Genomic DNA, 18,874 nt, shown 5'->3' with positions numbered 1-18,874 from the left:
CTAAGAAGAGACAAAAAGAAGAGTGTTTTTGTTTTTTAAATCTGGATGCATTATTTCTTCTTTGACTGTCTTCGATGGGATTCTCACCTGTGCAGTTATTCTCAGTGCAGTTCCACACACCACCCATGCACACACTGAAAAAACAAAACAGAAACAGTTAGCAACACATTGGTTGTGCTATATTCTCACACAGTAACACTTTTCCACACTCACCAGACACTGCATCCCTGTTGTAGCACCTGTCCTTGTACATATGACGTTCCATGATAAACACATGGACACTGAGAGGCAGCAATGCATGTTCCATTCTGCAGGATGAGACCTGCATGCAAGGATCTGAGATCAGTCAACAATTTCAGAGACATTAAAAAAAAATTGGGGGGGGGGGGGGTTCTTTGAATACCATCAGGACAGTAGCAGCCATCCAGACAATGCAGATTGGTTCCCAGGCACTCTTTCTCAAATGTACAGGTAGGTGGACAGCAGCTGATACAGTCTCTATACACAAAACTTTCCTCACAGCCGTCATCTAAGCATAAACACAAACAACTGGCTTAACAATAAAAGTAGAACACAAGTGTGCACTAAATACATTATAAGTTTTCATGTTTCCGCTGAAATCGTAGCGCAGCAGCCATTACTTACTGCAAGAAGGGAAGCTGTCTCTCCACTCTCTTACGGGATATCCAACGTGGGAGCATGCTCGGGTGTACTCCACCAAGGCTCGACAAAAAGTTTCCTCATCATCAGAGCTGAAAACATGCATCAAATGTTTTCGGGGAACTGCTTTGTATACAAAAAGTTTCAACTCAAGCAAAAGGTTGAATGTATCTACTCGACAGTGTGCTTGCTTTTACTTACACACAAAGGTCAGAGACACAACTGGCAACAAAGGGATTGGGATCGATGTTTTCATGACAGGACAAAAAGGGGAAAAAGAGAAGCGCACTGCATTTCTCTATAGCATCCTGCATACAAATAAAGTATGGTATGAATATATGCAACATAATATACCACCAGAAGTAAACGAAAATTAACACTGCTAAAAAAGGTTTTATTATGGTGCACTTTGGTGGGCCTGATTTGTCTTTGCACATGTTATTAAGTGGAAATATTGCTTCTGTGGTTCTTACATCCATGTCTGACTCAGACTGGCAGGGCCCACTAAAGTCAAGATCCACTGAGGGACAGGCTCGTTCATGAGCAAGGTCCACTGCCCAGCTATTAGCAAACAGTGCAGGTTCATCAGTCCGAATACCTAAAGTAAACACATATGTGCAGCTGTATGTGGTATACCCAGCATGACGTAGGTACAGACAAAAGATAAAAATGTATAAAAACACATACACAGAGCAAAAATGGAGTAGATTTTCCATTCAAACATACATTAAATTATTTCTTTAATTCATTAAACACAATAACATGAGACATAAAAAAGAGGGCTGACTATAAGAGGCACTAAGAGGAAATATGTGTGTGTAGAAATGCGCTGTAGTTGGTTCCTTTTTGTTTGTTGTCTTTCCTTGGGCTCATCTCCACATTACTGGTCATCTCGCCTCCCAAACAAGCGGGGCACCGTAGTTCATGTTACTAGGTCATATGAGGAAAGTCCATGCTTCTTCCAGCTATTCAAATCAAAACTACCAGTTCTCCCCTGTCCTTCCACTCTAGACTCCCCAGGTCCCACTGCTACTATAATTGGCCAGAATCAGTGTTGAGTGTATAATAACAATAATTATGATGAGTGGGTGCTGAGAGAAGGGATAAGAGGATGAGTGGCCAGTCAGGCCGGTCTTACCGCGAGCAGTGGTGAGGTCATCACCAGCAACATTGTTGAAGTTTCCACACAAGCCACAAGGGGCGCCTTGGTGCTCCTCGCTCATCTTCAGGTAGACGCCCGAGCCTCCATCCCAGGCCAAAGAGAAGCCGAACACGCTCTTCACGAGCAGGTAATCAGCCAGTCGTTCAATAAAGACACCGCCCACAGTCTGAGGCAAACTTAACCTGACATTATACAGAGACAGAGACATCATGAGAGCATTGGATGACGTCAGGTCTTTGAAAATCTTACTTATAGTCTTCTATTGATTTTACAGTAGGATTAGATGGGACGGCGAGCAAATGCTTTCTTTCTTTCTTCCTTTTTAGTTTTTATTTTGACACCTCTGCAGTTAACAAACACACACATACATGCACACACTCATATGCACCTGCGACCTCCCTGGTGGACCCGATATCCCGAGATGTGGATCTCCTCCTCGTTTGGGAAGAACAGACTGAGCGCTCTCGGACATAAATACACACTCCCCTCACACACTCTACTGTTGTGAACCTGACAAACACAAGAAAATGATAGAAGTGGAATAAGAGCCACAGAGGGAAAAGCATACCGATTTATGAACAAGGGCTCATTAAAGCTACAACTCAAATTTTGCAGACTATCATTATCTAATAATATATGGCTGCAAGGATAAAGACATAATTAGAATGACTTTGGCACCTTTTTTGAAAAGGTTAATCATAATTAAAAACATTTTTTTATCCTTAGTAAGACAATTTTTTTGTTGAGTTTTTAGAAAACAATGGCACAAAGAAATATGCCACATCGGTGTTGTGCTGACAGCAGATAGTTGTTAATAATGTATGCTAAACACAGACACTTTAAGACCTTGCCACATGATTGTTTTATAGCCTTAACAGATCTCCTATTTCCTGTTATTTTATTCAGTACAAGCAGTCAAATGCCACTGCAGTTTAGCTTATTTAAGAAACTTCCATATTGCTTTGTTTTAACAGCAAACATGGCAATGTAGCAAGAAGCTAATGTATAGACATAGAATAAAGACTGATTACTAGCCTTACCCACACTGTATACTGCGGTGTAGTTGAGTGACAATCCTGGGCCAAAATGTAAGAGCAGGTTCCAGGGAAGTAGAAATATATTCCATCAAATGTTTCATAGTGGTGTTGACCCCATGACCTGCAGATCCCATCTCTATCCTGGCCCTGGTTAGGTACTGAGAGGAAAAATGGGCACTTCAGTCAGACAAGATTCTTGTAATGATAGTGACACAAATGAACTGACCTATCATCGTTATGCCTTTCATCATGTTCTATTTCATTGCACTTATCAGAGGAAAATGAACTCCTGAATTTTCTAAAAGCTCTTTGTTAGAGGAAATCCCCATAGCAGGATATGCCAAGATGCTGCCGAGAGCCATTCCCAAAAATCTGAGGAGGTGGGTTGCGCTGACAGCAAACACATCTTCTGATTTTAATACTCTGACATGAATGGCTCATTTTACATATCTTCAGTTTCAGACATTAATGCTTAAAAAATATAATTTTCAAATTTTATTCAGTACTTTTTGAAGAATAGCTCAGTTGCCTCAATTATTATAATCTGTTACGGTGGGAAAGCTTGATATTTTTGAAGCTTTTATTACCTTCATGACAAACCTGCACTCATGACATTCTTTCATATTTTCTTTCTGTAGTGGTGTTTTATTTTTAAAATTCATATTTTTTATCTTGTCAGTGCCATTTCAGGGTTTCTCCTCAAGTCTCAGCTGAGTCACAGGTGGTCTCTAAAGAACTGCATTGCCTTTGACCATTTGTCAACACTAAATTAGTTTTTATTGAAATGAAAAATGTCTTTACAATCACTGTGACCTCAGATCTCCTGATACGCTGTATAAGGAGCCTGTTCACAATATAGAAACCAGAAACTCCATCACTCAGCCCTTACCCTATTACCTAAGTTCAAGTGACTTTATATCAGCTCCTCTAGGGAGTAAAGTCTTTGTGTGCGTGTGTGTGTGTGTGTATGGGTGGGTGGTTTTAGTAGAGATGGAGGTTGGTGGATTTGTATCAACAAAGGAGAGACAGAGAGAAAGAGATCTGGGAAAATCTGATAATTAATGCTGGAGTGTGTACAGCTAATTAACATTTGTTGAATGATTGTGGAGCACATTCACAAATTCTTGAAGACTGACTAAGTTATGTTATTAAAAAAGGATATTGTTACCAAAGATGCTAGCCAGCTGGTTTATTGCATACCAAAAATGTGTGGTTATAAGACAAATCTGAAGGAAGACATGTAGATGGGTGGATTACTCACTGATCTGGCAGCGGTCTCCCAATGCCTGGAACTGGGCACAGTCACACACCCCACCTTCCTGACACCAGCCGCCATTGAGGCAGCCGCAGTATTCTGGGAAAGACAAAATCAAGGGTAATCATTCCAGCCTGCCCAGGTAAAGAGTGTTAAGTTTCCGTGAATGCATTTGGAATCACTTCACAGGCGGAGTATTTACCTGAAGAGGAATCTCTGGCTGTGTAGTTGTGCAAAATACTGCGTGACAGAGTACCCTCTGACAGCAATGGTCTGTACGTCTTGGAAAAGAGTAAACAACAGACGCTAAGAGTAGTTCCTTAAACAACTCTTAAGCTTTAACAACATCGCTGACACTGACGTTTCTGTACCAATGCTCTAACTGCTCCTGTAAGATAACAGTTGCGTCAAGTTGAGTGGGAGAAAGTGTACAAGTTAGTGAGTGTGTCTCATTCTCTACAAAGACAGCTTTGTGCCGGTTAGGGTGTTGTGCGCATGTGGGTGCCCTGACCTCCTCTGGTTCTCTTAGGTGTAGTGTACAAACCTCCTCCCCGAGGAGATCCCGTTTCCTCCGGAGTGCATTAGCTCTTCTGCACACACACACAAACATGCACATTAGTGGGAAGAAGCAGTCAGAGGGGAGACTTAAGTGCACTTTACACCACTTGAATTTAGACTTGAAACCTCTCTGTACTGAACTCTCACACGCACATGTGCAGGCACACACAGACACACACTCTCATACACTGTCTCTGTCATATACACCATACAGGAAGTGTAAATGCATTTATCATGTTCACCCGAGAGCAATATATAGTATAAGAATGACATATGAAAAAAATGACTTTTCCTTTGTATAATCTAATGTATTAATACTGTATTAATATTATTAGTAGACAGCAACAGGTTTAATATTCTTTCTTTTATTTACCTCTGTGGTCTTCCTTCTGCCACTGAAAGTCGACTCTGAACTCCTAAATGCAAAGTTATAAAATCAGCATTAACGTTTCTGCCTTACTCATCTCAGTCAAAGGTATCTTATAGGTGTAACATCAAAATACATCTCAAAGTGTACATCGTGTTAAGCAGACAGTTGTAAAATTGTATTACCATCTGTGAGTGCTAATACTGATAAAAGAAAGGAGAGATGAGTCGAAAATAACTTGTAAGACCTCAAGGATTTTGTGGCTTATTTAAGTAAATACTGTCTCATACTTATAATACATCATATAATATCAATAACATTAACATCTACAGAAGTCTGGATGTGTCTGACTTACCCTCAAGTAACAGCAAGTGGGAGACTGAAAACGACATAAGAAGAAATCGTTTCACTGTCCACTTTAAGTTCATCTCAGAGTCCGAAAGGAAGTCTCGCCGAAACGTTAACGGTGCATCTCAACTGTCCCGAGAGGAAAGAGTTCAGGGTGTTTGTTGAACCGGTACGATGCCTAGTTGTACCTCTAAAACGTACCTGGTGGAGACAGCCCCCCCTGACCAGCTGACGAGTAGCCTACACCTGTTGCGCAGGTAAGCCTGTTGCTTTGCTCTCTATCACTGCATCTTCAACCAGCAGGCTGACGTTGGCTTGACCGCTTGCCTCCGTGTGAGCCTACAAATCTGCCCCTCCATAACAGAGGTTTTCACCTGAATGTACCGTAAAATCACTTGTGGGGTGGGACCCTTGACAGAGACACAAACAGAGAAACAAGCAGGGGGGAAATGAACTAGAGAGCTTCGAATTAAGACTCCAGTTCACAAAAGTTGGTTATATAGACATTATTAGTCAAAACAAACCATAAAAACAACAAACATATATTTAAAAAGAAAACAACAGGAGTAAAAGCCCTTCTGGAAGACAGCCCTGAAGTAAACTTAGTCCATTAGCTAACAGAAAAGTAGGTTAGCTAGCTAAAAAGGAATACGAACACTGATGCTAAGATGTGTGAAAATGATTAAAGCTACTATATGTAAAGGTAGCAAAGCAAAAATAAATAAATAAATCAAATAAAAAAAAAATAGTAAAAAAAAATAATAAAATGAATACATAAATACAAAAAATAAAATAAAAAATTATTTTGTTTCTTGCATGTTTAAGATATTTGAACTAATTTCAATTAGACAAATTAGACAAAGATAACCTAATTAAATGCTAAATGCAGTTTTTAAAAATTATAATTTGATTTATTAACAGGCATAAATTGCCCCTTAAACCTAACAACTGGTTGTGCCACCCTTGGCAGCAAGGATTTCAATCAGGTGTTTGCAGTAACTGGCAATTAGTCTTTCTTATCACTTTGAGAAGTGTTGTTCCACTCTTCTTTGAGGAATTGTTTTAATTCAGCCACACCAGAAGATTTACTGGTGTATATTACTGCACTGCTTACTGGACTATTAGCGCAAGAATAACTTTCTCTTGCTACACATAACAAAGAATCTGTGCTTTCACGTTAACTTTATTTCAACCTACAATTAACACAGACAAAGCTATGTTATTGCACAGCACTTGCCACCACACTTCGCCAGTGTCATCTGGTGTCAGCTGTGATCTTTTTACTACATTTAGTAAGTATGCATGTTTTTGGACTGTGTAAGGAAGCTATAAAGACCCAGATGCAGCCAGAGCAGAACATGTAAACTCCCCAAAAAGTCCCAGCCTGCCTTGCTGTGGGGTGACAGTCATAATCTCTGCGCCATTGTTCCATTCTCAACATGGACCTGTGAATCATTCAAGAAAAAAAAAAAATTAAGTCATTAACATGGGGTGGACCATTGTTGTCTGTACACATAGCAGACAACCAAGCAAATAACCTATTTTAAATTCTAAATTTTAATTTTAAAATCTTTCAGCACTTTGTTGCTTGCTGCCTGTAAAAAAACATATCATGTCACCATTACATAGTTGACTCCATGAAAAATGCCAAAGGTAGGCCTGTACATGATTTTAAGTTCTGATCAAAATGCCTCTACAGCGACATCTGCAGTTTACAGAGTTAGTGTGAGGACAAAAAGGAGGACATCACAAGTCTCAGCACCTCCAGATGGGATCTCTCACAATAATTTAATACACTTCAGCTTTTTTCATGCTGATGCTTGTTGTAGCAGCCCCAAAGGACTGTTAAATGAGGAGAGAAAGGATTTAGAAGGAGGGGATTCAGCAGTGATGGAGCCCTGCTGGGGACAGGATAGAAAGTTTTGCTTTGCTGGCACACTAACAGGTCTCTCTGCCACACCACTAGCACTGGATGGACTGCTTCATAAGCTATAGCCTTACAGAATCCAAACAAAACTTGCTCTTAATGCACTGGCTGTAAAATCACTCATTATAGCTATGAAATCACCAAACATCTCTAAATCTCCCACAGGGAACAGAACTGATAACACACTAAATGTTTTATTAATTTCAGGTAACATCTTCAGGGTTTTGCACATGGTAAAACTTAATTATCCAGTTAGTTCTGCATAGACAGGATAAGTCAGGGTCTCCTCAGGCAGCTGAGATGTTGAACTCAGAGTTTTACACTTGAATCTTTTGTTATACAGAGGCAGTCTTATCAATGCGATCTGAAATTTTTTTTTATTATTACTTTTAAAGTCAGATCCCTAAAAACTGAAACCAAAAATAGATTTGTTGTGAGGTTGTCCTGAGCATAACCACCTAAAGCCAGTAACTGCAGTAGCGATTATGGTATCATTATTGTTCACATGCCTGTTTACTATAATGGATGTAACCTCTCTAAACACAGCAAAATGCAGCATGGCAATGAATTCATTATTTGAGAAAAAATATTATTTTTCTGTGGGGCTTTAGGCTTTGTAGTATACACAGAGGCCTTTCCCTCTGAGCTGTTTATTAAAGGGCCAGTTTATTAAAATAATTAAAGCCGCATATATTAGGATAGCTATTATCTACACTTATAATAATGCACTCTTGTTGTTCCTCAATGAAAATGAACTTCCTCCATAATTTTTTCATGGAATTCCTATTTGTCTGTCTATGTATACATGAGGACAAAACACTACAGAGCTCACTATGTGTACATTATTACTTTACACTATATCGTGCTGCCATCTGCACTTCACAGATATATTTTTTAATCAAAGAAAAAAAAATGTGTGTACACCTATATCCCCAAAATGAGAAAGGATGGGTCATGGTTTAATGCAATTTTATGCACAATTAGGATTAACAAATACTGTCTCCCACCGGTTAAAATTTAGAAATAAAGACTTGTCATTAACCTCCTAGGACCTGGCGTCCACATATGTGGACATCACATTTTGGGTTATTTAGACCGAAATACTCAATTTTGCTCTACAACGGCCTGATATCCACTCACGAGGACATTATACTCCTACTGTTCTATTGAAATTTTAAACAAATATCATATGTGGCTCTCATTTTTCTTAGAAAAAAAAATTAGGTTAAAAAAAATCTGGTAATTCTTTATTTTTACATTCATCGATTCCCAATATGCCCAAATATCAAAGAGAAATTAAAAATGCATGCTGAGGAAGAGTTTGGGTCTTAGGAGGTTAAAGAGTGAAGTGGTTTTTTTTTGTGTTATTTTGCAGAAATTGCCACTTTGTGACTTATGCAATTATGAGCTTGAAACCATTTATTTGCTTCAGTTTCTTTTAGCATTCTGCATGGCTATACAAAGTCTGTGTTCATGACTAGTCCCTGTTAGAAATGCCCATGGTTTACTTTTGTGGCAAAACAAGAAAGGCAAATGTGACAAATTCCTATTTTCAAATTCTGTCAAGACAGGATGTTGAGATTTGGGCCTGTTCCCACTCTCCACTTTGGCTAGAGCAAAGGAACAAGTCTGTAAGTGCCGCCTAGAAATTATCTTGGCTTCTCTTTCTTGGCTCCTCAGTCACAGTGCACTATATTAACCTTTAATGATATTATTTTTCTTGTAAAATGTTACAGTGGAATACAATAGAAATTTAATGTACCTAAATTAATTTCAAAAGAATGAATCAGGCACTTAATAGCAGTCATACAAGTGCCTATTTTCAGCCCTTTGGCTTGTCTATTGCGCAAGTGTAATTTGCTTGGTGGACATCATAGAACAGATGACACTTACAAGTAAAAAAATGTAATTTGCTTTAATAACACTGTACATAGTGATGCATCTTTGATAAGGCAGAAGCAGGAGGAGGGAATGAAAAGCTTGCAGTCTCTTTTAAAGACTTGGATATTGTCATGGCTAAGGCAAGTTATCATTGAGTAGAATTAGTCAGTTAAGCTGTTTAACATTCTAAAGGAACAAAAATTAGAAGTATTTGAGGTAAATGCTGAGTTTTATATCCCACCAGGCTTTCATTTCTTGTTGGAAATTAGTGCATTGACTTCATCTTCTGGTTGAAGGCTATGCCACTGGGCTATTGGCCGCCGGGGGTTGGCCAGCATGTCTGACCAATGGCGTTGCTCAGTTCCAGTGCCGTTCCCGCCCAGCAACACCTTCCCAATAGCGTCATTCTTGCCAATCTTGTCATAGTCGAGCACAGTCACTGCTACCTGCACCTTCTACAAATGAAAATACAGATGCACAAATATCAGTGCTGATTATTGTATTTGTGTGCTTGTATTTGCAATTAAAAATGTGTACCTCTATCTGTTCACAAGGTACTTCAAAGCTGAAGGATTCATTGTAGTAAGGGTTCAAAGTGTTTTTCTTAATTGTTGTTTTCTTTTTCTTGAGTCTTTTCCCATTCTGCATTAAGTGGATCTTCACATAAGGGTCTGGAAATGAGAACAGGGAGTTTTTATGTCACAGAGCAGACCAACGACCTGGCATGGATGCAGTGACTCCATCAATGAAACGCAACATCAATTGTCCTCAGTTTCCTTAAACAGAAGCTTTTTGAAAGTGGGCACAGTACGAAAAAGGCATCTAGAAGACCAAAACTGAGCCAGCACTACCAAATCTGGAGTTTGAAGAGAGCACCTGGTGAAATCATCAATTACACAGAGAGACATATGTTTAGATGTTTCGATTTTGTATTAATTGGTTTGCACTGAATCATGAAAATTATCAGTACTAAAAAAAAAGGTCAAAAAGATTATTGCCAAAGGCTTTAAATCTGAGATGATTTCAAAGTTTTTGCTGCTTAACTCACCTGATAATCCACCCACATCCATTTTCTTCAGATTTTTGGCCTCCAAAATCACCACTGTTAGCTTCCCTGCTGTAGGGACATACCTCAAGGACAAACATATGTCTCCAAGCCGTTCACTCTAATACACACAAGAAGTAGTGAAAAAGAAGAGTATCACATTCGATGAATGTTTAATAAATTTTAATGCATAAATTATTAATTAGTAAAAGAAGCTGGAGTTCCTAAGACTGAAATGCTTTGTGTAGTATTTAAAAAGCTAAACGCATTCATCTTCTGTGATCCTCCTTTCTTCACCCTCCCCCTGTCATAATATTCTCCTACCTCCTCCTTCTCTGCCTTCTGCAGGTCCCTCCACTCTTGCAGAGACTGGCTGAAGTCCACACTGCTCATGGGTATCTTCACAGCTCCAATAGCATCATGTTTTGAGAAACGGTCAAAGTCATACACAGTCATCACAAGGCTCTTCCCGCCCAGCTCAGTGTATGGTACCTGCAGAGCAGAGAACATGATTAAGGGCAGTCATTTTGCACATATATTAACAGAGCTGCTAGTCAGGGGAAATTACCTTTATTTATGTTGGTGTATTACAATTTACCTTAAATGTGAAAGTCTCATTGAAGTTCGGTTCCAAGGTCTTTCTATGAACTTTGGTTTCAAACTTTTTCTTTTTGTCTGGTAGCAGATAGAGTTTAACGTAAGGGTCAGAACTTCCTCCCACGTCCATCGCAGGTAGCTCTGCAGCCTGCAAGATGCCTACCACCAGCTGGAACATGATAACAGGGGAATGTAAGAGGGAGAAAAGAGACTCTGGCTAATTGACAGGGAGAAGAAAAGTATTCAAATGTGACATTTTGAGAGCTGGCAGATGGTGGGCAAAACGCATCATAGTGAATAGCTGGGACTCACCGTATTATCTGTGAAATTGTAGTCTAATGTGAAATGTAGTCTGCCCAGCTTCTCGTCTTCCTTGGGCTCGTTATCTGACAGCTCTGTTTCTTTGTCACATTCATCTTTCAGGGACTGCATGCAGACAGACATGCATCACATCAGGTAATCTGTGCTACAACTTGTGAGGACGTTCCTTCTGTATGTTGTGTACCCTCACACAACCAGACACAGAAATAGATGATATATGAGCAATGTGTGACACACAGCTTTGATTAAAGTCCAGAACAAGTTATCTCACACCATAGTTCAACTCTTATTACTACATGAAGGAGTACAAAAACATCCATATGTCTGAACACACACTGACAGTTTTAGTAGTCCTGGATGACCCGGATGTCAGGACTGTGATACATTGCAAGGACAATGCGTCTGCAGGCGGGAGCGGGGGGGACACAGACTGTGTGTTTTTACAGCTTACCTCATTGTAACCTCCATCCATTTCAGTGTCAAAACCTCCCTTACTCTTCTCTTTCCCCTTTTTCTTGTCCTTTTCTTTGCCCTTGTCCCCCTTTTTTAGGAACTTCTTCCATACGCACACAGCGCAGGACAGCACCATGCACAGGCTCACGATACAAAGGGCAGCGACAGCCCATGATGGCACTGCAAATCCACAAAGCACAGACATTAATCATACATAAATGTTTGACAAAATATTTAGTTCTAGTTGTTTTCTCTTAAAACAGTTTTAAGGCAAAATGAAATAAAACAAATTTCTACATTGTCTGAATTAAGAGTACATAAAGTGAACACTGGGAAATAGTCCTAATGTTCCTGTATTATTTGTTGAATAGCTGATAATTCAAGTCTTTATGGAATTTTGCATTTATTGTAAATCAACTGTACAGCTCTACAGTGTTATCTATGAGGGCACAATCCATGGACATTTTAGACCATAATTTGGGGTTATGTTAATCCAGATTAAAACATATTGCAAGGTGTTATCATCTGTCATGTCGTGGTATTATCACAGCATAGTTCAAGTGCTTGTTCTGAAGTGTCGTTTCAAGGGACATCACCATCTCCAAGATTACATTTTTGTCATTTGGCATGCAATTTTAAATTTTCCAAAAAGTGTGGTACGCATGTATAACTCAAGTTAGTTTCTTTCATTTAAGGAACATTTCTAAATTGCAAGCTATAATCTTCTCTAAACTAGAGAAAATTGTTCATGCGTTTGTGTCATTGCGCCTGCATTAGTCTAATGCCTTATTTACTGGCTTAGATCAATCATTTCTGTCACGCCTCCAAGCAATACAAAACGCTGCAGCCAGACTCCTAATGCACTCTGGCAAGTGAGCTCACATCACCCTTGTTTTATCCTCTTTACATTGGCTCCCAGTTAATTTTAGAATTTGTTTTAAAATTCTCACACTTCCCTACAGAGCACTAAATGGAAAAGCTCCAGACTACATATCTCAAAATCTATTATTTGTCTCTCATACAAGACTGAAGAATAGGGGGGGCAGAGTCTTTCAGTCTGTGGCACCAAGGCTCTGGAACAGTTTATCTCTGTGAAATCTTTTTTTTTTTTTTTTAAAGAATACTGTTAAATTGGGCGTTCAGCTGACATTCTTCTTCTTTTTAAGTTTTTATTCTGTTTTAATGTTGTTCTCTATTGGTATTAATTGTCTCTTAATTGTTGTAGCATAATGCAACATATATCTGTAAACAGTGCTATATAAATACATTTTACTTACTTACTTAGTCTGAAGTACAACAACAAAAATATAAAAAGAATGATTTCCAACTATGATTGTCACACAAACTTGTAATGCACTACTACCAGGGAGGTTATTTTAAAATTAAATCTATATAATTTAAAAAAAATGTTTATATGTAATATGTGGGATATTTGCTCCATAAAAGCAAATGTGTCAAATATGGCATTTTAGAGGTTGTTCTGTGCTTTGTCCTTCAAAAATAATTGTTGAAAATATATCACTTGCATTACTGTTTGCTGTTAGGGGATAATATCTGACTGAATCATTGCAGCTATCCGATCCCAGTCCTCCAGCTGACTGAGAAAACACAGATAATACTAATAAGAAATGTGAGATGTTCAAATTTCTTAATAGTGCACAAGTTTCTTAATTTCTTCATATACTTATATAGAAAAAAATGTAACTTGCTCACATTCATAATTTTTATAATTTTTTTCCCTAATTTTCCTGGTTACAAATGTTAATTCATACATTTTATCATTAAGTCATTTGTCGAACTCACTGTGGATGCTGTGAAGTTCACTCATGAACTTATTAAGACTGTGGCCTCCAGATTGTTTTTGGTCTGGTGTGGTAGTTGCATTTGGCAGATGGGTAGGGGTAGCTGAGGTGCTTGGTTCAACTCGGCCGTTCCCAGTCATTATTATTAGAAGAGTGACGACAGAAACTGGTGAGATGAAGAAAAAAGATTGCTCAGCCCTAAAAACATCACAGCACACGCAATAAAAAGAACATTATACTTCCATAAAATAGAAGACTGTTGCAAACTTTCTGTAGAACCATCCAAACAAACAATATCAACACGGATAAACACAAAGGAGAGTTTCCATATTTGTTATCGATCAGATAGCAGTAATGTACTTATAGATGCTGTACCATCAGTGAGAAATGACTTCTCTTGTTTCTGCTGGCCTGGCAAAAACACTTGAAAACAGGATGTGAAAGCTGCTCTCTCTCTCTCTCTCTTTCTGCCAAACTGCTGACATGGAGGTGTTTGGTGAGGTGGGAGGTTGAAGCGTCATGCGTGGACCTCTGCTGTTCCACAATGAGCTGCCAAAGGTGAAAATCATGTGCCAAGCTGATGTTTAACAAAGGCAAACAAACTAAGTGAGGGGAAGTTAATTTGCCAAAAGTTGGCTCCCAAATGCAAAACTGTTTTGGTATGTTATATTCTATTCTGCAGACATCGCGAGTATCTGAGGCTGAATCAGCAGATGGGATCACACACCCAAGCAGAGACTGATCTCATTTTATGTCTGCATTTTCAGGATCATGCACCAATTTTGTCTGAAAAGATACACCACTGTTACAAAGAGTTGCAGGAGCAAGCAGAATTAAAGGGATACCCAAAGGAATCAGGAGTTCTTCCAAACACTATATCTACAATATTACAGAGCTCTGACACTGGTGATATTATCGTGTATTTTAAACAGCATTGCTCAAAATACATGATAAAATGTTCAGCTGTGCATGTCCTATGACAGATTCTACAACATTTAGAAAAAAGAGCCAATTTGATGCAAGACACTTAATCAATGTGTATGACTCTATTCCCAAAGGTAATATGTAATATGTAACAATATGTATAAAAGGTGTCAAATTCACCTAAATGTTTAGACAATATACAGCCTAGCATACTGTATATAGCAACCTCCAAAGGTTTGTTCCTTTAGAGGAAGTTCCCTTTACTAGTTATGATTTTACATATTATTAAATGAGCAAGACTATATCCAGTAAACAATATAATAACCTTTTTAATCTCAGAAATATTTACCATTGTGTATTCATGAGTTTTCACATAGTTAATATTTAGGTTCACCACAGTCAGGACAGAAAAAGACATTTCAACTGATGAAACAACATTTACAATTAATAGGAAATAGAGACATACCTGTATTAAAGCGTCCCAGCAGCAATATTCGGACTTGCGGGCAATTCTTTTCCTTACACGAAAATGCTGGAGGAAGATAAAAGATGACAGAACACGAGACGCAGATGAGAACGGTGAGGTAAGGACCACCACGCTGGCCGTTGTCCTTTTGTTTTTGTGTCTTAGACATAAAGAAGAACAGTGCAGGTGTGCGAGAGCTGGATCAGGAGCGAGCGCGAGAGAAAGGGTGGGGTGGGTATAGGTGAAATGGCAGCTCAGTCATCTTGTGTTGCTTCCCTCTGTGTGTGTGTGTGTGTGTGTGTGTGTGTGTTTGTGTCTGTGTGTGTATTCTGGTGAATTTGTTCTGTGCATTCAGGTCTCATGGGAGCACTGGTCCTGATTTCTGCCACCCCACCTCTTGTGACCTCTGTCCCATCCCCGCAGGTCACCCTCACCAGGCCACTGATGTATATTCATTAGTGTAGTGACATGGCATTTTAACAGCTCGTTAGCATACTGAGACTTCAGCAATAGAGGACATTTACATTCAGCGTGGACGGCTCGGTATGTGTGTGCGTGTTTGCGTGCATGCGCGCATCTGTACATCTGGCAGTAGCTGCAGAACTGTCTCATACTATCTATGTATGGATGATGTTGCCTGATTTAGAAACTTAGGATGTGGTTTCTGCAGCAACACTGAGATCAGGTTCCTGCCCCGCCTCATTCACCTTGAGGACCTAGAGATACTGTACAGAAGGAGGGATGAGACAAAGGGAAAAGAGAGGGTTTGGGGGATGGGCTGGGAAACATGGAGATCAATGTAAGTTCTGTTTGTGACAAGTAGAAAATAGTAGCAGTGTATTTTATTTGGTCACGACAAACTGTTTTGAATGTTTTTAGTGAATTTATTATAGAGAAGGCCTGCAGGCCAGAGATGTGTTGCTAATCCTGCGTTCACCTGTGAGAAATCACAATTATTGGCCTTATTTTAGTAAATAAGCTTAATTTTAGGACAAGAAGCTGTATAAACAACTTTCACCAGAGACACGTGACAACAAAATACAAATATCCAACATTTATCATATATAGATTTCATGAGTATGACTTTTGACCTTTTTCAGGTTGAAAACAATATATGTTAAGAGTATAATCATTATTTACTCAGAAATCATTAATTAATCAGTAAATGTATGATCATAACTCATTTATATTAAAAAACTCCCAATGAAACAGTATGTAACACTGAAGAGTGTAATGTTATCTCAAGTCGAACTACACGTCATGAAGGTTGGCACCATGTGACACTTCATTACATTTCTCATTTAATGTTTCATGTACTCTATTTTGGAAGTCCTGCATTTATCTAACAACATATAGGGTGGTCTGAGCCCAAGTAATCAATATAGTAAGATTTGTGTTTGGATACCATGTCTGGCACAGCATCAAAGGTTTTATAGTGCAAGACAGATGGTACCTGTGCCCTAAAGTCTTTCAGGTCAGAGTGACCTGCTAATGGTGGTGAACAAAGGAACTGGAATTTACTGACTTTTCAGAGTTGACCACCTGCAAGAGATGAGATCAAGAATGGAAATTTAGAGAGGATGGGTGTAGTAGACCACTACCTATAAAAGTAGGGGCCCCAGAAGGTCCTGTGGGCTTGCCTTTGGTTGAGCTTAACCTCAGCATGGGGCACTTTTTGTCCATTTTTCATCTATGCTCCAATTAGTATGCTCTTGACACGTCTGGTGAGGGACAGAAAAACTGACAAACAAACCAAAACTGGGGAAAAGCTAAGGAAAACAAATAACCTGTGGATGGAAACATGGGCAAGAAATGAGGAACCAGCAGACATGGGGAAACAGGCAGAAGAAACACAGAGACACACAAGGAACGACACGCAGACAGACCAGCAAGGAGCAGAAGGAAGCACACACTAAATATAGACACAAGGTAAAGAGTAGACAACAGGAGGGAGACACAGCTGAACCTATTAGACATGACGAAGCAGGGAGGAAGCAAAGCAGAATACGCTGACAAAGGACAAGGACTATCAAAATAAAACAGGAAGCTTGACAGAGGAAATTTAAAAAAAAAAACTAGAGGTAGGACTCAGGGAACACGTAGTGACAGAGGACACCAACTCTAGACGTATAAGCTAAAACGCAGTGACTTGGGAGACATAGGCAACAGAGACTTAACACAGGCAAAGTTAAATACCAAGGGAAGAAGAAGTAAGATCACTAAGACTTAAGAAATAAAGATAACCAAACCCAGGAATACAATATTCAAACATATTAACACAGGACCTGAAACACAACCGTGGCAGCTTTCCTCCTAAACCACAGCCTTCCCTTACTGTCTTAAATAATCTATTCCTGTAATTCCTGTCATGAAGCTTTGTCTCCATGTTTTTTGCATGTTGTGGCTTAGAAAATACTCGAGTTTATTCTAATGTACTAATATAATTCTATTATTATGATATAGCAAGTTTCAGTTAGCTTTGCACAAAAATAGCGGGTAGAAATGTCATTGAAATATCTAATTTTACTGTCTTTGCTATTTTGAGTATATTGCAGAGCCTGTACTTTTCACCTTTACATAAGTAAACAAGTTGAATCAGTACTTCAGAGTTTACTGGAGTATTTTTAATACTAGTATTTGTAATCTGCTGCTCAGATAAATAAAAAAACTAAAATTGACTTTCCTTTTTTACCTGACCTGTATTCTCTTTTCCACTAAATATTTCTTATTACTTGTTGTAGTGTGTACTAGAAATAAAGGCTGGGTGATGTGAGGAAAATCTATTATCACAATATTTTTTTGGCTATATCATGTCTGATCTCTCTTGTTCTCTTCTTCATCTCTAGGTTGGTGCTCCCTGCTCCGACTTTCTCCTCCTCTTTCTCACACGCTGCTGAATTTATCCTTGTGTGTCAGAGGTGGAAAGCCATAAGAATGAACAATAAATAGAACTGAAACTTTTTGGGTTGTTATTTAATTATTGAATTCTGTGAAGTGGAGGCGTAAAAAGAGCTCAGGTTATTTAATTAAGTGGTACTAGCAAACATAGGGAACATACATACATCTGCAGCCATGCAGCTGCACTGCCTTTTTAAGGTTGAGGGAGGATGGGAAGAACAGACAAAGAAACCACATGCTTAAAAATAAACAATAAATTGATCTCCCCAAAGGGATTAATAAAGTTCTATTATATACTCTACGTTAGAGACCTGTTTTAATTCAGATAAGTCCCTCTGAGAGTAAAGGCAATCTCCAGCAGGCCTGAGCTAAGGAAACAAAGTACACTAATGTAGTTATAACGTAATGAGTTGTTATAGATATATACGTAATTATACATTGTATTGAGCAGGCTACTGCCCACGCTAAACTGTGACTATTACCAGGCAATCTGGGGGTGTTTCCTAAATCACTAGCAGGCGCGAAACTTCTGACAGAGCGAACAGGATGTATGCAGGTAAACTCCAGATTGACACGAGCTGATCGGTGGAGTCATGGGGAAAATATTGGCTTGTGATCTACGTTACAGAAAGACAAGGTACAACACCCGATGGAAGGCATTTTATTTACACACTAAACTAATCTGATATCCCATCTTCAGCAAATGAAATGAAACACAAAATGTATTTTTATTTCATTTTATATTTTTTATTTTGTTATTTATTTTGGTGTGGCACTGTTTCTTAACTTAAAATGTCCTGTTGTAATTGGACATTTTAAGTTAAGAAACGGTGCCAAACCACCACCCCCCCCCCTCCTCCCCCCCTCCACTTCCCTCATGGTGTATTATTGTTGTATGTTGTATGTTTGTCATTAATTTCTGGCCACATTTTCTCAAGCAGGCGATCACCAATGCAGTCAGGAGTAAGGCGCTCTGTGAAGAGCTTGTGTTTAGAGGCGACGTTGTCTATGGCCTCTGAAACCACCATCTGAATAACTTTGTTGACACACAACTTTTCCTCGCTCAGAGAATCAGATAGTGGACTGATCTGACAAGAAGTTAAAGACTCACTGTCACTGAGGAATCCCTGAAATCTGGGGGTTGCCTCATCTTTCAGTCCTCGACTTTCTGTT

The 18,874-nt window shown here is 39.0% G+C and overlaps 2 protein-coding genes and 1 long non-coding RNA gene across 7 annotated transcripts in view; 1 reads left to right on the top strand and 2 right to left on the bottom strand.

The window, feature by feature from the left end:
- The window catches only part of otogl (otogelin-like), a 29,231-nt gene extending 23,730 nt beyond the window's left edge, over positions 1 to 5,501 (bottom strand). For 3 of the 4 annotated variants that reach the window (XM_085165148.1, XM_085165145.1, XM_085165146.1), the window contains exons 1-14: positions 5,395 to 5,501; positions 5,046 to 5,088; positions 4,659 to 4,704; positions 4,317 to 4,395; positions 4,121 to 4,213; positions 2,863 to 3,017; positions 2,211 to 2,332; positions 1,799 to 2,004; positions 1,134 to 1,258; positions 862 to 968; positions 646 to 752; positions 404 to 529; positions 214 to 322; positions 88 to 134 (exon numbers count right to left, since the gene is read on the bottom strand). In XM_085165148.1, coding sequence (XP_085021274.1) covers positions 88 to 134; positions 214 to 322; positions 404 to 529; positions 646 to 752; positions 862 to 968; positions 1,134 to 1,258; positions 1,799 to 2,004; positions 2,211 to 2,332; positions 2,863 to 3,017; positions 4,121 to 4,213; positions 4,317 to 4,395; positions 4,659 to 4,704; positions 5,046 to 5,088; positions 5,395 to 5,467 — 1,438 coding nt within the window. In that variant the 5' untranslated portion in view covers positions 5,468 to 5,501. Of the gene's footprint in view, positions 1 to 87; positions 135 to 213; positions 323 to 403; positions 530 to 645; positions 753 to 861; positions 969 to 1,133; positions 1,259 to 1,798; positions 2,005 to 2,210; positions 2,333 to 2,862; positions 3,018 to 4,120; positions 4,214 to 4,316; positions 4,396 to 4,658; positions 4,705 to 5,045; positions 5,089 to 5,394 lie in introns of those variants that run through there. The other variant, XM_085165147.1, reaches the window with a different exon arrangement.
- Positions 5,492 to 12,720, top strand: LOC146515583 (uncharacterized). Its single transcript, XR_014874906.1, has 3 exons — positions 5,492 to 5,644; positions 10,589 to 11,293; positions 11,709 to 12,720. It is a non-coding gene; the product is annotated as an uncharacterized LOC146515583 (long non-coding RNA).
- On the bottom strand, positions 8,960 to 18,431 carry syt1b (synaptotagmin Ib). Of its 2 annotated transcripts, none has more exons than XM_085165201.1 (9): positions 14,804 to 18,431; positions 13,415 to 13,579; positions 11,610 to 11,791; positions 11,150 to 11,263; positions 10,839 to 11,006; positions 10,565 to 10,732; positions 10,244 to 10,361; positions 9,733 to 9,866; positions 8,960 to 9,650 (listed from the first exon to the last, which is right to left on the bottom strand). In XM_085165201.1, the coding sequence occupies exons 1-9, from the start codon at positions 14,970 to 14,972 to the stop codon at positions 9,444 to 9,446; spliced, it is 1,425 nt and encodes a 474-aa protein (XP_085021327.1). In that variant the 5' UTR covers positions 14,973 to 18,431; the 3' UTR covers positions 8,960 to 9,443. The 2 variants fall into 2 exon arrangements, with proteins under 2 accessions (XP_085021327.1, XP_085021328.1); XM_085165202.1 differs by having other exon boundaries at positions 13,789 to 14,897.
- Positions 18,432 to 18,874: the final 443 nt, after the last annotated feature.

This window comes from Neolamprologus multifasciatus, chromosome 7 (assembly GCF_963576455.1).
Source record: "Neolamprologus multifasciatus chromosome 7, fNeoMul1.2, whole genome shotgun sequence".
In the NCBI taxonomy this organism is placed as follows: domain Eukaryota; kingdom Metazoa; phylum Chordata; class Actinopteri; order Cichliformes; family Cichlidae; genus Neolamprologus; species Neolamprologus multifasciatus.
Note: the sequence above shows the minus strand (reverse complement) of the source record. Positions and strands in the feature narration are given on the sequence as shown.

What these genes read in the sequence shown, in the direction of transcription:
- syt1b (XM_085165201.1), bottom strand. Translation starts at nt 14,972, where the DNA reads ATGTCTAAGACACAAAAACAAAAGGACAACGGCCAGCGTGGTGGTCCT. An exon ending in ATGAGACTTTCACATTTAAG is followed by an intron (nt 10,733 to 10,838) that starts GTAAATTGTAAT and finishes TCTGCTCTGCAG; the next exon opens with GTACCATACACTGAGCTGGG. An exon ending in GGATGTGGGTGGATTATCAG is followed by an intron (nt 9,867 to 10,243) that starts GTGAGTTAAGCA and finishes TCTCATTTCCAG; the next exon opens with ACCCTTATGTGAAGATCCAC.